At 42.8% G+C, this 15,019-nt stretch overlaps 1 protein-coding gene across 1 annotated transcript in view; it reads left to right on the top strand.

Moving 5' to 3' along the window:
* The window catches only part of RGS17 (regulator of G protein signaling 17), a gene marked incomplete at its 3' end in the record, with an annotated part of 83,244 nt that overhangs the window by 52,873 nt on the left and 15,352 nt on the right, over nt 1-15,019 (top strand). Inside the window, exon 2 of the mRNA XM_080941660.1 lies at nt 47-190. Within this exon, the coding sequence (XP_080797786.1) occupies nt 47-190 (144 nt within the window). The remainder of the gene's footprint in view (nt 1-46; nt 191-15,019) is intronic.

The raw sequence follows: 15,019 nt of genomic DNA, 5'->3' as shown, positions 1-15,019 counted from the left end.
TGCTTTCAAGGCTTTTCACGCCTTAATATTTTCTGTCTTCCTTCAGCCAGTTGGGCTCTGAAGCAGCTGACATGAGAAAACGGCAGCAGTCCCAAAATGAAGGAACACAGGCTGTGTCTCAAGCGCCTGGAAACCAAAGGCCCAACAACACCTGCTGCTTCTGCTGGTGCTGCTGCTGCAGCTGCTCCTGGTAGGTCGCTACTCCATCCAATATGAGCTTGTGTGCCAAACCTCCATCCCACGGAAAGTTCTCGACCTATCCAATTTGCCCGCGGTGTATGTAGGAACGCTGTAGACCGTCAGTGATGTAAAATACACATCTTCCAAAGCAAGGTTAACTCCCTCAGAACCTCCATCTAAAATGGTAGTAAGTTAAAGGATAGAAAATTGCTTTGCATCCTGTTTTCTTCTGTGTTTGCTTCTCATGGCTATGGGTTTTTAAAAAAAGTAATAATATTATAATTATAGGATTATAATGTCATGATGGTTCAAGAGTTTAGAGTATTAGGGAAATGTGTATTACTATTGCACATAGTATTAAGTGTGGTGCGGATTTTGTTTGTTTTGATTTTTTCATCACATGCATCCTCGCAGGGACTGGTCATTCGATTGCATGGTTGGGGCACGGTGAGTCAGAGTGGAGGCTTAGCCCTCTTGCCAACAAAAGCATGGGGTGAAGAGGGAGGGAGGGACTCTGACCACCAACTTAAAAGGTCAAACACTGTGCTTGGAAGGAAGATCAAGGCAGCCAACTAAAATCTCCGGAGTTAGAGCCAGTGGGTCTGACTTTTGCTGCAGGTGAACACGGGCAGGCTGTGAGATGTCTGCTTGTTCTTGTGCTTCCTCAGTAACTCGTGAGGAAGAAGCTGGTCGTTAAGGTCCTGCCTTGTGCTAAGTCTCTGTGATGCTCTTTCCAGGCCCAGATTCCCACAGTATACTTCATGAGACAATCGGTTGATTCAAAATCGGAAGAGTCTCATGAGTACTGGGAATTTCCATCCAGCCCTAAGTTTGGGGGGGGGGTCTTTCAGGCCCCAATTTTATCAGAAGAAGTTCTAGCATAGCAGTGGCTACTGGGTTTCTCGGGGCTATTTCAGAATCTGACAAAAGACCCAAGTGGCTGAGTCATACTCTGCTTGGCTCCCACTGTTTTCCCGGATCCCTTGAGTTGGTCCTTTGATATGGTCCAGCCTTACTGTTGCCAGGGTAGAGAATAGAGAATTTCGTCGTATCGTGCTGTTGGTTTCCCTCGATGTAAAAGTTGCAGCTCAGAAACTTAAAGGCTCAGAAAAACCTCCAGATCTCAGAGAGGCTGAGAACGGTTATTTCTATAAGTATAAAGCTTGCTCTCTGAAGGAGGAGTCTCTGCTAGGGAGAGTCACACCTGGTTAATTCGAAATTTCAACTTGAGATGGACGAAGGGAAACTCTAGATGAGGTTGCGGGTCTCTGACATGGTGTGTATGTTTTCTTTCTCATGTGCAGTACAGAGATTGTTAAGTATGAGTCTTAACCAATGAAGGACTTGGTGAAACAGGATGGGATCTTAAGTCAGACTGCCAGAGACCATACTGTGTCCTTATCTGCTACTGACTGCGTGACCAATAGCAAATTAGTTCATCTTTCTGGTCCTCACAGTCCTTATCTGTCAAATAACTAATGTGAGCCCATACCTCATAAAGCTATCCAAATTAAATGGAATGCCACGTGCGGCGCGCTGAGGGGAGCCTATGACACGGGGTGGGAATTCGATGTGCTCTAGCTCCCCAGGCAATGGAAGCTGGCAAACGGGGATAATAAACTATGTTCAGAGAGTGTAGTGCAAAATTTAAAAACCAGCATGTGGGGCCAGCAAGATAGCTCGGCAGGCAGAGGGACTTGCCACGTAAGTCTGGTGACCTGAGCTTGATCCCGGGAACCAACATGGGGAAAAGAGCAAAGCAGGCCACGGAGAATTGACACTCCTGCCCCAGCACACTCGCACGCCTGCACACGCACACATGTGTACTCATGTCTTCGTACATGTGTGCATGCACACATACACATCATATACAACAATCAGGAAGGCTGACAAGCAACATGTAGATACAACATGGAAAATTTTCCTAGGAAATAAAACTAGCCTGAATTCTGTATAAACGTTGGAGAAACAGTTGCAGAGTGGGAAGTTGGTCTGCCTCATGTTCATTTTGCCCCTGAGATTAATTATTATCTTATTTACCTGGTAACCTTAGTATTTTCTCCCTTTTTTTAAAACTTATTTTTATGCGTATAGGTATTTTGCCTGCATGTATGTTTATGCATCATGTGCCTCACTAGTGCCCAGAAAGACCAGAAGATGGAGTCAGATCTCCAAGAACAGGGGTTACGGATGGTTGCGAGCTGTCCTGTGGGTGCTAGAAATCAAACCCAACTCATCTGGAAGAGCAGCCAGTGCTCTCCACCACCAGGTCACCTCTCCAGCTCCCCAGCTCTTTGCTACTTTCAGAACTAAAACACCATACGATAGTCTTGAGGATGAGTTTTGCTCTGTTCGATGTCGAATAAGCACAGACACTTGCTGTTTTAACAACAGGGATATATTCTGGAAATCATAACGAGGGCCATTTCTTCCTTTAGATAGCTCCATATGCTAGACCTAAACACACCTAGATGGTGCAGGCCATTGCCTCCTCCATGTGGCTCCTTGAGGACTCGGTAGGCAAGAGATGAATGCTGCCAGGTAGCTCCTGGTATTGTTTTTATGAGCGATATTATTTTTATTTTTATCTAATTATGTGAGTGTTTTGTCTGTGTGTGTCTGTGTACCATACGATTGCAGTACCTGCAGAAGCCATAAGAGGGCACCAGATCCCCTTAAACTAGAGTTATAGATGGTTATGTGGATGCTGGGAAATAAACGTGGATCCCTCCAAAGGACATCCAGTGCTCTTGACTGCTGAGCCACCTCTCTCCCCAGCCCCATGACATTATATGTATTAGTGTTTGACTATTATATAATTAATTATATTTATTAGTAGAGTATTAGTACTCTACTAATAAGAAGTACAATTTAGTAAATACAAAAATGATAACTACATAGTTATTCCTTAGGAAGTGCGCACTATAAATAGTTCCATGTGTTGTGTGTGCTCATGTGACCTACAGGACAGGTGGTTGTCTGCACCAACTATCATCAGAGATGAGTGGGTAATATGAAGTGATTATGAGGTACAATGGTTGTGATGTCACTAAGAAAGGGATCTTTAAGCTCCATTATAATCATGGACCATTGTTACCCATGGTCTTTCCTAACCAAGTAATTTATTATCTAACTATTCACCACGAGATTTGGTTCCATTGCCACATTGACATCTATGTGACCAAATGCATTAACTAATCAATCAAACACTTGAACTCATTCATAAGTATCAAATTGCCACAAAACACAGGCTAAGGATCAAGAGCAAAGTAGCTTTGAGAAGCTGCATCAGCCTTCGACACCTTTTGAGGGAACAATATTTTTTGGACACCCCCAGAGACATGATACTTTGCCTGTGTGCTCTGTTAGCTAGTCTGAAATCAGTGCCTGGTTGTTAAGAACTGCATTTGTCAGCAATGGATCATAACCGTGTAAGCCTAGGCCTTAAGATTATATTTACAAGCCATGTAAGACACATGGCAGGTAGCTTCCCTTTTCATGTAAAATTTTTGTCATTTACATTTGTTGTACATAGTGGCAGATGCCATGAAGACCTTTTTGTACAGATGCACCTTGTACCTTGACGATATTCACCCGTCACCGTCTCTTCTTCAGCTTTTTCTCAGCTCTTTTCACACCCATTATCATTTTCATCCCTCTGGATATAAGTGGTTCGGTTTTTCAGAGCGTGCGGAAATCCAATCTCCTTGCGTGATGGAGTTTAATTGTAAAATTTGTTTGCGTGGTTGCAGATGAAAATATTGTTTCTTTACACATAAAGTTTTTTTTTTTTAGAATTTTATTATCTTTGCACTTTGGATTTTGGAAGGAACATTGTAAGGGCTCTTTTTTTAGAGTGAGAACATTAAAAAGAAAAAAAGAAAAAAGAAAAAAGAAATGTTCTTCAAAATTCCCAGGCTGGGTCAAAGGGGCAGAACAGAAAGCACCATGAAAAAAAAAAAAAAAAAAAAGAAGTGATTTGGAGCCTGAAAAACATTAGGAATTAAAACCTGAAACAACTGTCACCATGGATGGGGACTGTTGTCAAGTAGCTTGTTCTGCTTCCTTTTAAGGAAATAGAGGGCTGAAAATATAAATGTCTATGCCTAGGAATAAGCGTTAGCACTTTACCGTGGCTTCACAATGCAGACTTTTGAAATAACGTAGCATTTCTTTCAAGTTTTCATGCCTCAGCACACTTTGCTGACGGCCTGTCTCTCGGTTTTTAACTCACCCCCTCCTTGTGAAACTGTCAGCATTGCACTGTAGAAATTGATGCAGGGTGGAAACCTGCTGGGTGTCACTACAGCTTCCTCCAAACCCGGAGCATGGCATACTTTGTAATGACCACGAAGAACTGTCTCCTTTTGAAAGAGCTGCCTTCTTCCTTAATGAAGTTTCTTTCTTTTGTGCCCTCTGGTCTCCTTTTCAAGAAGGAATGGCAAGAAAATGAAGTTTATATCCTTTAACATGGGCCACAAATGCCCTAAGTACAGTGAACAAAATCTGCAAATGAACTGAGCCTTTTCTGCAAGGAAAAAAAAAAAGTAGTGGCAGGAACTCAAGTAAAGGAGGGAACTGGAGGCAGGAGCTGAAACCAGAGACCATGGAGGGATGCTGCTTACTGGCTTGCTCCTCATGGTCTACTTACTCAACCTGCTTTCTTATAGAACCCAGGACCACCAGCCCAGGAGTGACACCTCTCACAGTGAGCTGGACCCTCCCACATCAGTCACCAATCAAAAAGCAAAAAAAAAAAAATTGTACTGCAGGCTTGCTAACAGGCCAATGTGATGGGGAGATTTTCTCAATCAAGGTATCCTGTCTCAAGATGACACTAGCTTGTACCAAATGACATAAGACAAGGTTAGGTCATGGCTTGGGGAATATGCGAGTGAGGGTCTCTTGACCAAAGCCCTCCTGAGCTCCCATTTTCAGTTTCCATTTTCCATTGAACTTCTCTTCCTGTAGTTTGTATAGTGCGAGAGTTAGTACATCTCCCTCCCTCCCTCCCTCCCTCCCTCCCTCCCTCCCTCCCTCCCTCCCTCCCTCTCTCTCTCTCTCTCTCTCTCTCTCTCTCTCTCCTTCCTGCCTGTACTGGAGGGAACACCCACCAGATGGCCCCCATCTATACAGAAGTTGTTTCGACTGGCATGCCTTCCCTGCCGCAATGAATTAATGTCCTCTGAGGCTGAGGGTCAAAATAAAGCTCTCCTCTTTACTTTCCTTCCGTCGGGTGTTTGGCTGTAGCAACAGGACCAGTAACTGACATACTTAGACAGAAACTTTGGTTTAAGCCAGGGTTGGTGGCGCATGCTTTTAATCCCAGCACTCGGGAGGCAGAAACAGGCGGACCTTAGAGTCTGAGTACAGCCTAAACTACAGAGTAAGTTCTAGGACAGCCAGGGCTACGCAGGGAAACCCTGTCTCGAAAAAGTCCAAAAGGCGAAACGAAACAAAAACATAAAAAAGAAACCTTTTGTTTGAAACAAAACTACCTTTACTAAAAAAAGGATGATGGTGATGATGATGATGGAGATAGGTTAGTTTCATAGGTCCAAAAACACACCTGCTGTAAAAGTGACATTAGATAGCAGACCTCTTAATATCCAGTGCATTGACTAGTCCCCCCTCAGCATGGTACTTACAAACTTGGTATTCCCCTTTGATGTGAGCCACTGGTAAACACGGTTTTTCCCAGCCTAATGCCCAATCTTGAATGCTACTTGGGGTGTTGCTCACTGGATTTGGCCAGTGGCACTAGATTCTTTGCAGAAAAGACTGGTCACAGAATAAATTTAGTAAATTAACTAGTCCTTTGAAACTAAACTCGTCTTTCATTTAGACGCATTCGTTCCCAGAATTCCCAGACCGTGGGATAAATCTCGCTAAGTAAATGTTGGGACCTTCATAAGCTTTTTGGTTGTCCCGCCCTCCTTTTCAAACAAGGACCGTAGCCTCTAATTCAAAACAGTGCAAAAAGAATGTCCTATTTTATCCTCGGATGCTGTCACGCTCGAGCTCCCTGCCAACAGAAACACTAAGATGCATGCTTCCAAAGCCAAAGGATATTTTTTGAAAAAGAAAACAAAAACCCAAGCCTGTGCCATGGTGAAGAAACCACTCCCTGGAAATACCGAGTTCACAATTTGCAAGCTGAATCTCCTCATCAGAGATAATAGTGAATAAGCAAAGTGTCTCCTGTGTACCCACTGCCCGCAGAAAGCTGACTCATCTTGCATGGAGTAAGCCACTCCTAAGCGTTGATTTGGTCTGCACAAAACATCTAAAGCACCCACAGCAGGATGATCATGAACATAGCTGAGATGTGGAATTTCATCCCACAAGATATAAGGAAATTTCCTGAATAGCTCCTATCAGTTATGTGAACTTTACACAAACAAGAGTCTGGTTACCATTTGCCTGAGAATTTCATGAAGTCATTATTTTTCATGGCTGAGTAGTATTCCATTATATAAATGTACCCCATTCTCTGTATCCATTTCTCTGTTGAAGGACATCTGGATTCTTTCCAGCTTCTGGCTATTATGACTAAGGCTGCTATGAATATAGTGGAGCAGGTGTCCTTGTTATATTTCAGAGCATCTTTTGGGTATCTATGCCCAGGAGTGGTATAGTTGAGTCCTCAGGTAGTACTATGTCCAATTTTCTGAGGAACCGCCAGACTGATTTTCATCCTGAGTGAGGTAACCCAGTCACAAAAGAACACACATGGTTTGCACTCCCTGATAAGTGAATATTAGCCCAAAACCTCAAATTACCCAAGATATAATTCACAGACCATATGAATATCAAGAAGAAGAGAAACCAAAATGTGGATGCTTCAGTCCTTCTTAGAAGGGGGAACAAAATACTCATAGAAGGAAATACAAAGACTGGAGCAGAGACTGAAAGAAAGGCTACCCAGAGACTGCCCCACCTGGGGATCCATCCCATATGCAGCCACCAAACCCAGTCACTATTGCTGATGCCAAGAGGTGCTTGCTGACAGGAGTCTGATACTGCTGTCTCCTGAGAGGCTCTGCCGGATCCTTATGGATACAAATTAAGATGCTTACAGCTAACCATCACACTGAGCATGGGGACCCAAATGGAGAAGTTAGAGAAAGAACTGAAGGAGCTGAAGGGGTTTGCAACCTCATGGGAAGAACAACAATATCAACTAACCAGACGCCCCTCCAGAGCTCCCAGGGAATAAACCACCAACCAAAGAGTACACATGGTGGGGGGGCATGGCTCCTATGTAGCAGAGGATGGCATTATCTGGCATTAATAGGAGGAGAAGCCCTTGGTCCTGTGAAAACTCATTTCTTAGTGTAGGAGAATGCCTGTACTCCCTTTTTTTTTAACAACTTTATTTTACAAAACAAAGATAAATGTACAGATTTTAAACATTTTTGCTTAAAATTATACATTTTTGTCAGTACTTTTTTTCCGATTTTAACATAGTTTTTACATAAAACTATATGAATATATTTTATAGTCAGTACTTGATTTTTTTCAAGGTTTGATAGTATGCCTTGAAAACTTAATAGTTACAAAGAGCATAAAGTACATGTAAAACAAAATGTAACATGGAAATAGTTAAAGTTTTCTTGTTTTGTAAATTTTTTTTTGTTTTGTTTTGTTTTCTTTATTTCTTGGACTTCATACAGTCTGTGAGTTGTTTCTGGAGGAGTGCAAGCCTCTGGGGTTAGCATCCCACTATCAGTGACTGCATATTATGTCTGTTCTTTTGTGACTGGGTTATCTCACTCAGGATGATATTCTCTAGATGCAGCCATTTTCTTAAGAGTTTGGTTAAGTCATTGTTTCTGGTGGCTGAGTAGTATTCCATTGTGTATATGTACCACAATTTTTGTATCCATTCATCTTCTGAAGGACATCTGGGTTTCTTCCAGCTTCTGGCTATTATAAATAGAGCCGCTATGAACATTGTGGTGCATATATCTTTGTTGTGTATTAAAGTGTCTCTGGGGTATATGCCCAGAAGTGGAATAGCTGGGTCTTCAGGTAGTACTATATCCAATTTTCTGAGGTATCGCCAGACAGATTTCCAGAGTGGTTGTATTAGCTTGCAACCCCACCAACAGTGGAGAAGTGTTCCTCTTTCTCTGCAGCCTCGCCAGCATCTGCTGTCATCTGAGTTTTGGATCTTGGCCAATCTGACTGGTGTGAGGTGGAATCTCAGGGTTGTTTTGATTTGCATTTCCCTGATGGCTAAGGATGTCGAGCACTTCCTCAGATGTTTCGCGGCCATTCAGTGTTCCTCAACTGAAAACGTTTTGTTTAGCTCTGTACCCCATTTTTTAATAGGGTTATTTGATTCTCTGGTGTCTAGCTTTTTGAGTTCCTTGTACACCTTGGATATTAGGCCTCTATCTGATGTGGTGTTGGTAAAGATCTTTTCCCATTCTGTTGGTTGCCGTTTTGTTTTCTTGACGATGTCCTTAGCCTTACAGAAACTTTGCAATCTCATTAAGTCCCATTTGTTAATCTTTGACCTTAGAGCTTGAGTCATTGGTGTTTTGTTCAGGAAATTTTCTCCTGTGCCCATGTGTTCTAAGGTTTTCCCTACTTTCTCATCTAATAGTTTCAGTGTATCTGGTTTAATGTGGAGATCTTTGATCCACTTACACTTGAGCTTTGTACAAGGAGATAAGAAAGGGTCTATTTTCATTCTTTTGCATGCTGAGTGCCAGTTGGACCAGCACCATTTGTTGAATAGGCTGTCCTTTTTCCATTGAATGTTTACTGCTCCTTTGTCAAAAATCAGGTGACCATATACATGAGGGCTCATTTCTGGATCTTCTATTCTATTCCATTGATCCACATGCCTATTTCTGTACCAGTACCATGCAGTTTTCAGCACAATTGCCTTGTAATATAGCTTGACATCAGGGATAGTGATTCCTGCAGATGTTTTTTTGTTGTTGAGGATGGATTTTGCTATTCTAGGTCTTTTGTTATTCCATATGAAATTGCACATTGATCTTTCCAATTTCATGAAGAACTGGGTTGGAATTCTGATGGGGATTGCGTTGAATCTGTAGATTGCTTTTGGTAGGATGGCCATTTTTAAGATGTTGATCTTTCCAATCCATGAGCATGGGAGATCTTTCCATTTTCTGAGATCCTCCTCAATTTCTTTCTTTAGAGGTTTGAAGTTCTTGTCAGCCTGTACTCCCTAATAGGCATTCACAGAGCATTGGCTCCTAGGTAATTCTTCGATGATGTCAAGTTCATAGTCAATATTAATTAGCACATACATATTTGTATTTATATAGGACATATGGATATCCGTGTCGTGGATGGCAGCATCTGTTGCTAAGTAGAAACCAAATACCCACCATTAATGGATTGTTTTTTAATAAAACCATAATATTATATATATATATTACATAAAATATGGAAGCTTTCCAATTATGCATTCTATAGATTGTAGTTGGTAGTACAATGGTAGCCCCATGTATTTCACCATGAGCAGAAGCTACCCTGTCACCCTTGAAGATGTGTACCACGTTTTTATGTGGGTGCTAGTACTTGATCGCAGGTGCTCAAGGTTTTACAGCAAGGTTGTGTGCAAGGGATTTACTGGCCATGGTAAGACTTACCCATTGTAGCTGCCAGTGTTCTCCTGAGTATGATGCTGGTTGATCTAACCTATACCATTCCTACATTCTTTGAAACTATAATTTTATTTCTTAGGTTCTTACGAACAACTAGAATCTTCTAGAAGGGTGTACCACACAGCCAGAAAAACCCTCCGAGCCTCAAGAATTCCATAGACTGCTCCCAAGTTTCTCTACAGCTTAACAATGTCATTGTGAATCAGGCATGTCCCCAAAACGTGTCCCCCACTTCCAGTCCACAGAAAACCACATACACACTAACTGGGAAGTCCCAGTCTAGGCATGAATGAGGAGTGAGTCAATGCCCCTACTATCAAGCTGTACGTCAGCTACTGCCAGTGCGGTAATGTTCCCACCCTGCTGATCATGGCAGGAACACCATCTAAACCACAAGCCCAGCTACAGTCTAATGGGTACATTTAAAGAGGAGGGCGATTACTCACACTCCATTTCCAAGGCAGCCTCTGTTCACTGAACCGGTGTTGATTTGTTCTGCTCAACCCAAGGTACTTGTTTTTCTACAGAAGCCTTCACTGACTTCCTTACAAATCACAAAGAAAAGGACAGTGGGTTGAGGGAGAAGCTCGGGACAGCTTTGTAACCACTCTGAGACAGAAGAGCCCAGTGGTTGGCTTTTATCTTGTGGTATCTTCTCTAGTTTTGTCCTGGTAATTTTCTTCATTCTGAGGAACAACAAAGATTTCCCCGTCCTGCAAAACAAGAAATGTCGATCCTCTAGCTGAATATCAGCTTAAATAGATCTAGGTTTTAACTATGTGGTTTCTTGATCAATAGGGTTAGAAATTCCAAAGCTGTTAAGCTTGTCAATGAACCTAAAATACCTGTTTTAGGGTTGGGAATAAGACTTAATATTATATCAAAAGGACATTTTTGAAACCTATATTTAAAAGCATGTGTATGCATGGGAATCAAGAACAAAGAGAGATTGAGTCAGGATAGAAAAAAAAAATTTGTTTTCCACGTATTAAAGGGAAGTAAATGGATTTTTGCATGTTTTGTTTTTGTTTTTCAAGACAGGGTCTCACTGTGTAACTTTGGCTGTCCTCAAACTCATAGAGATCCATCTGCCTCTCCTTCCAAGAGCTGGAATTAAAGGCATATGCTACTGTGCCTGGCACAAAGTAAATCTTTCTGCCCAAGCTAAGCTGAAAATGAAGTAATGTAGAAAATTTACTCTCATAATGGCTCTTTCAAAACACTGTAGATAAATGGATGAATGGGTGGGTGGATGGATGGGTGGGTGGATGGATGGATGGATGGATGGATGGGTGGGTGGATGCATGGATGGGTGGGTGGATGGATGGATGGATGGATAGATGGATGGATGGATGGATGGATGGATGGATGGATGGATGGATGGATGGATGAGTGGATGGATGGATGGATGGATGAGTGGATGAATGGATGGGTGGGTGGATGGATGGATGGATGGATGGATGGATGGATGGGTGGGTGAATGGATGGGTGGATGGATGGGTGGATGAGTGGATAAATGGATGGGTGGATGCATGGATGGGTAGGTGGATGGATGGGTGGGTGGGTGGATGGATGGGTGGATGGATGGATGGATGGATAGATGGGTGGATGGGTGGATGGGTGGATGGATGGGTGGATGGATGGATGGATGGATGATGGATGGATGGATGGATGGATGGATGGATGGATGATAGATAGATCTTTCTCTAAGTATATGTGACCATTTTCCATACTCATACTGGTGCTGTTAATAAGATTTTGCCAGCATTGATTTGTTTGGGGTTTTTTGTTTGTTTGTTTGTTTGTTTTATTCTTCTTGATGATGTTTGTTTTTGAGACAAGGTTTCTCTATGTGGCCCTGGCTGTCCTGGAACTCACTCTGAGACCAGGCTGGCCTTGAATTCAGATTTGTGCCTGTCTCTGCCTCCCAAGTTGAGTGCTGAAATTAAAGGTGTGCACAAACACACGGGGAAACTCCAGCATTTTTTAAGACTTTATTTTCCAAAATCAAGTGACTGGGGGCCAGAGAATATTCACTCTCAAAACCCAAAGAGGGAAATCACCCCAGGTTTGTACACAGCTCAGAATGAAAATCCACCCTCCCATTCCATCTTGGTTAACTGGATGACTATCATCTAACTACCTGAAAAGACAGAATAACCAAAATGTCTTACATGTAAGAAAATTTTATTTTTCCAAAGAAGGGTGATTACACTCAGAGTTTTCAGCCTTTCTACTGACTTAACTTTGTATTTCTAAGGTAACACAGCCATCTAGTGGAGAGAACGTAAGTAGCAGATTCTCTTGCTGTCGGGATTTAAAGATGAAACAAAAACAAGCTGAATGTGTTCTCATTTCATTTACCTAACATATGATTATAAAACCCAAGACTTTGTGATGTGGTGTCATGTGATTGGTTGATTCTCTTGAAACCTGGTCTACATAGCCCGGACTGACCTTGAACAAAGTTGCTTAGGTTAGGTTGACCTTCAACCTCTGATTTTCTAGCTTCCACCTCCCCAGTGTTGAGACTACACATGTGCTCCACCACACCTGGTCTGAGCAGACCTGGGAATTGAATGCCAAGCCTCGTGTATGCTAGGTACACATTCCCCCAGCTGAGCTACATCCTCAGTTCCAGCAGTATGTTGTTTTGTTTTCTTTAGCATTTCATTAAACACGCTAGACGTATACATTTTTGTTGCCTGACATTTCCATTCACAAAGTTCACAAGCCATTTGGTCCACTGATGCCATTCAAAACTAGGTCAGATTACAAAAATCTGGAAGTGGTGGTATCTGCCTCCTAGGTTTGAAACTGACTTATTCTGTGTCGGAAAGGTGTTCCTCCCATTGCTTTAGGATCATCCCCCTTTTGTGAATGACGAAAAAGATATAAAGCATCTCAGACAGCTTTTGTAGCAAGAGGTGGTGGTCATGCTGCAGAGCAAAGTTTGCACGAGGCCAGAAGATAGAGGAGGTCAGACCCAGCCTGCTGCAGTTGTGGGCACCACACAGGTCAACCTGAGTTTCTGTGTCTTTGCGAATGAATTGGTGTTGATTAGCTATTCAGTCCCTATTGCCCGAGGAGGAGGTACCTTTGTGGAGTCCGTTGAAGTAGATTAAGTCTGCACTTTACTGATTTCCTCACATGCGTGTTGCATAAGTGTATGTGATCATCTGCTATTCCCGCATCACCATGGCTACTGCAAAGGTTTCGGGCTGTTTACCATTCTCTTCCTGCATCGTTTCTAAACACTGTTTTCTTGCAACGACCGGCCATCTTCCAAGTAGACCGTGTACTATCTCTGATAATGAGTGAGAAAATCTGTCATTGGCTGCAGGTGTTTCTCCCCCATTACAGCCCACTGTGTCCTTTACAAACAGTCCACCATCCATAGCCAGAACCCACTGTTCTTAGTCTCTGAAATGGACGAAACTTGTTTCCCTCCTGTTCAAAGTCACTAGGCTCTGATGCATCTCCACACTTGCCCTGGTAAATCTAGCCTGAGTTGTTGAGGTTTCTCCTCCCTAAAGTATTTAGACTTCGATCAAGGTTCCCAGAATGAGCATTGTGGATATGTCTCATTGTCTTGGTGTCTTAGGTTGGAAGATAGAAATGCTCATTTAAAAATGTTACCTACCCACCTTTAGTGCCAACCCTCTGGAAGCAGAAGCAGTTCAAGACTACAGAGGGAGTTCCTGAGAAATCTTACAAAGGATTTTTTTGAGAAGTCTGGTCTAAGAAAGAAAGAAAGAAAGAGAGAAAGAGAGAAAGAGAAAGAGAGAAAGAGAGAAAGAGAAAGAGAGAAAGAAAGAAAGAGAGAGAAAGAGAGAGAGAAAGAGAGAGAAAAGAGAGAGAGAGAAAGAGAGAAAGAGAAAGAGATGGAGAAAGAGAGAGAAAAGAGAAAGAGAAAGAGAGAGAGAAAGAGAGAGAGAGAAAGAAAAAAGAAAGAAAGAAAAGAGAGAGAGAAAGAAAGAAAGAAAGAGAAAAGAAAAGTTACCTAGTTACCAAGATAGACGATGGAAAAACACAAAACAAGATCATACCTAGGGAAGGAGCAGTTGACTCTGGCTTACAAGATACAGTCTTCGTGGCAGGAGACTCAGGATATCAGGATCATGAAGCAGCTGGTCATATCACATCCATAGTCAAGAAACAGCAATGAATGTGTCTTAGTGTTCACCTCGATTTCCCCATTTTATACAGTCTACAGCTCCCTGCCCCAAAGGAGTCCCACCTACAATCAAGACAGGTCTCCCTCTCCCGACTAATTTAACCAATATAACCCCACAGGCAAGCCCAGGGAACCAGCTCCCTGCTGGCTCTAGGTCCTGTCAAATTAACAGTGAACTCTTAACTCTATGTTGGGCACCTTCAGTTCCGGCCTTTCAAACACACGGATCGATTGACAGGTTGAGAGGAATAGGAGTCATAATTTATAACCATCAAAGACAGCTCCAAGCCTCCAAGCCTAGGGATCCTTGGAACAGGGCCAAGAGAAAGTTACTGCGGTTGGGTCAGGATCGGGTCAGGCAGGCAGACCAGCAGCAATTCCTTGTTCATTTTCTCTACCTCGATCTCTAGATATTTTTATTTTTGGTGCCTCCTCCTCCTCTTTGCCCCCTCCTCTTCTTTTTCTCTTCTCTTCTCCCCTCCCCTCCCCTCCTCTCCCCTTCCCTCCTCTCCTCCCTTTCCTCTCAATCTCCCCCCTTCTCTGTGTGTGTCAGAGACACACATATGTGCATCCAGATTTCCACAATAGAGAACATACATGCACAAACACTAGAAGCCCGAGATTGATGTCACATGTTTAATTTTCCAACTTATTCTCTGAGACGGAACCTCCCAATCAAGCCCAGGAGCTCAGGCATTTGGCTGGATGTTCTAGCCAGCTGCCTCTGGGAATCCTTGTCCTATTTTCTGAGGCTACTGTTGTTAAAAGATGGGGTCCCAGGTTTTGGCACCAATGTTAGGAAAAGGATGAAGAGAGTTGGGGGTGGGGGGGGGGGGATATGGCCCATGGAGGTGCAGTGAGGCCTGAAGGCGAGGGAGATGCCTCTGGGTAATCCATGTTGGGAATCTCTTCCCCCTAAGGGACCAGCCACGTGACGATATAGTACAGAATAGAGTTTATTTGGGTCATGGGGGGAGTTAAGAGGATAGTAGAGGCAGAGAGAGAGAGAGAA

The sequence above is a fragment of the Micromys minutus genome (genome assembly GCF_963924665.1).
Source record: "Micromys minutus genome assembly, chromosome: 30".
NCBI lineage: Eukaryota > Metazoa > Chordata > Mammalia > Rodentia > Muridae > Micromys > Micromys minutus.
This window is presented reverse-complemented; position numbering and strand designations above follow the sequence as displayed.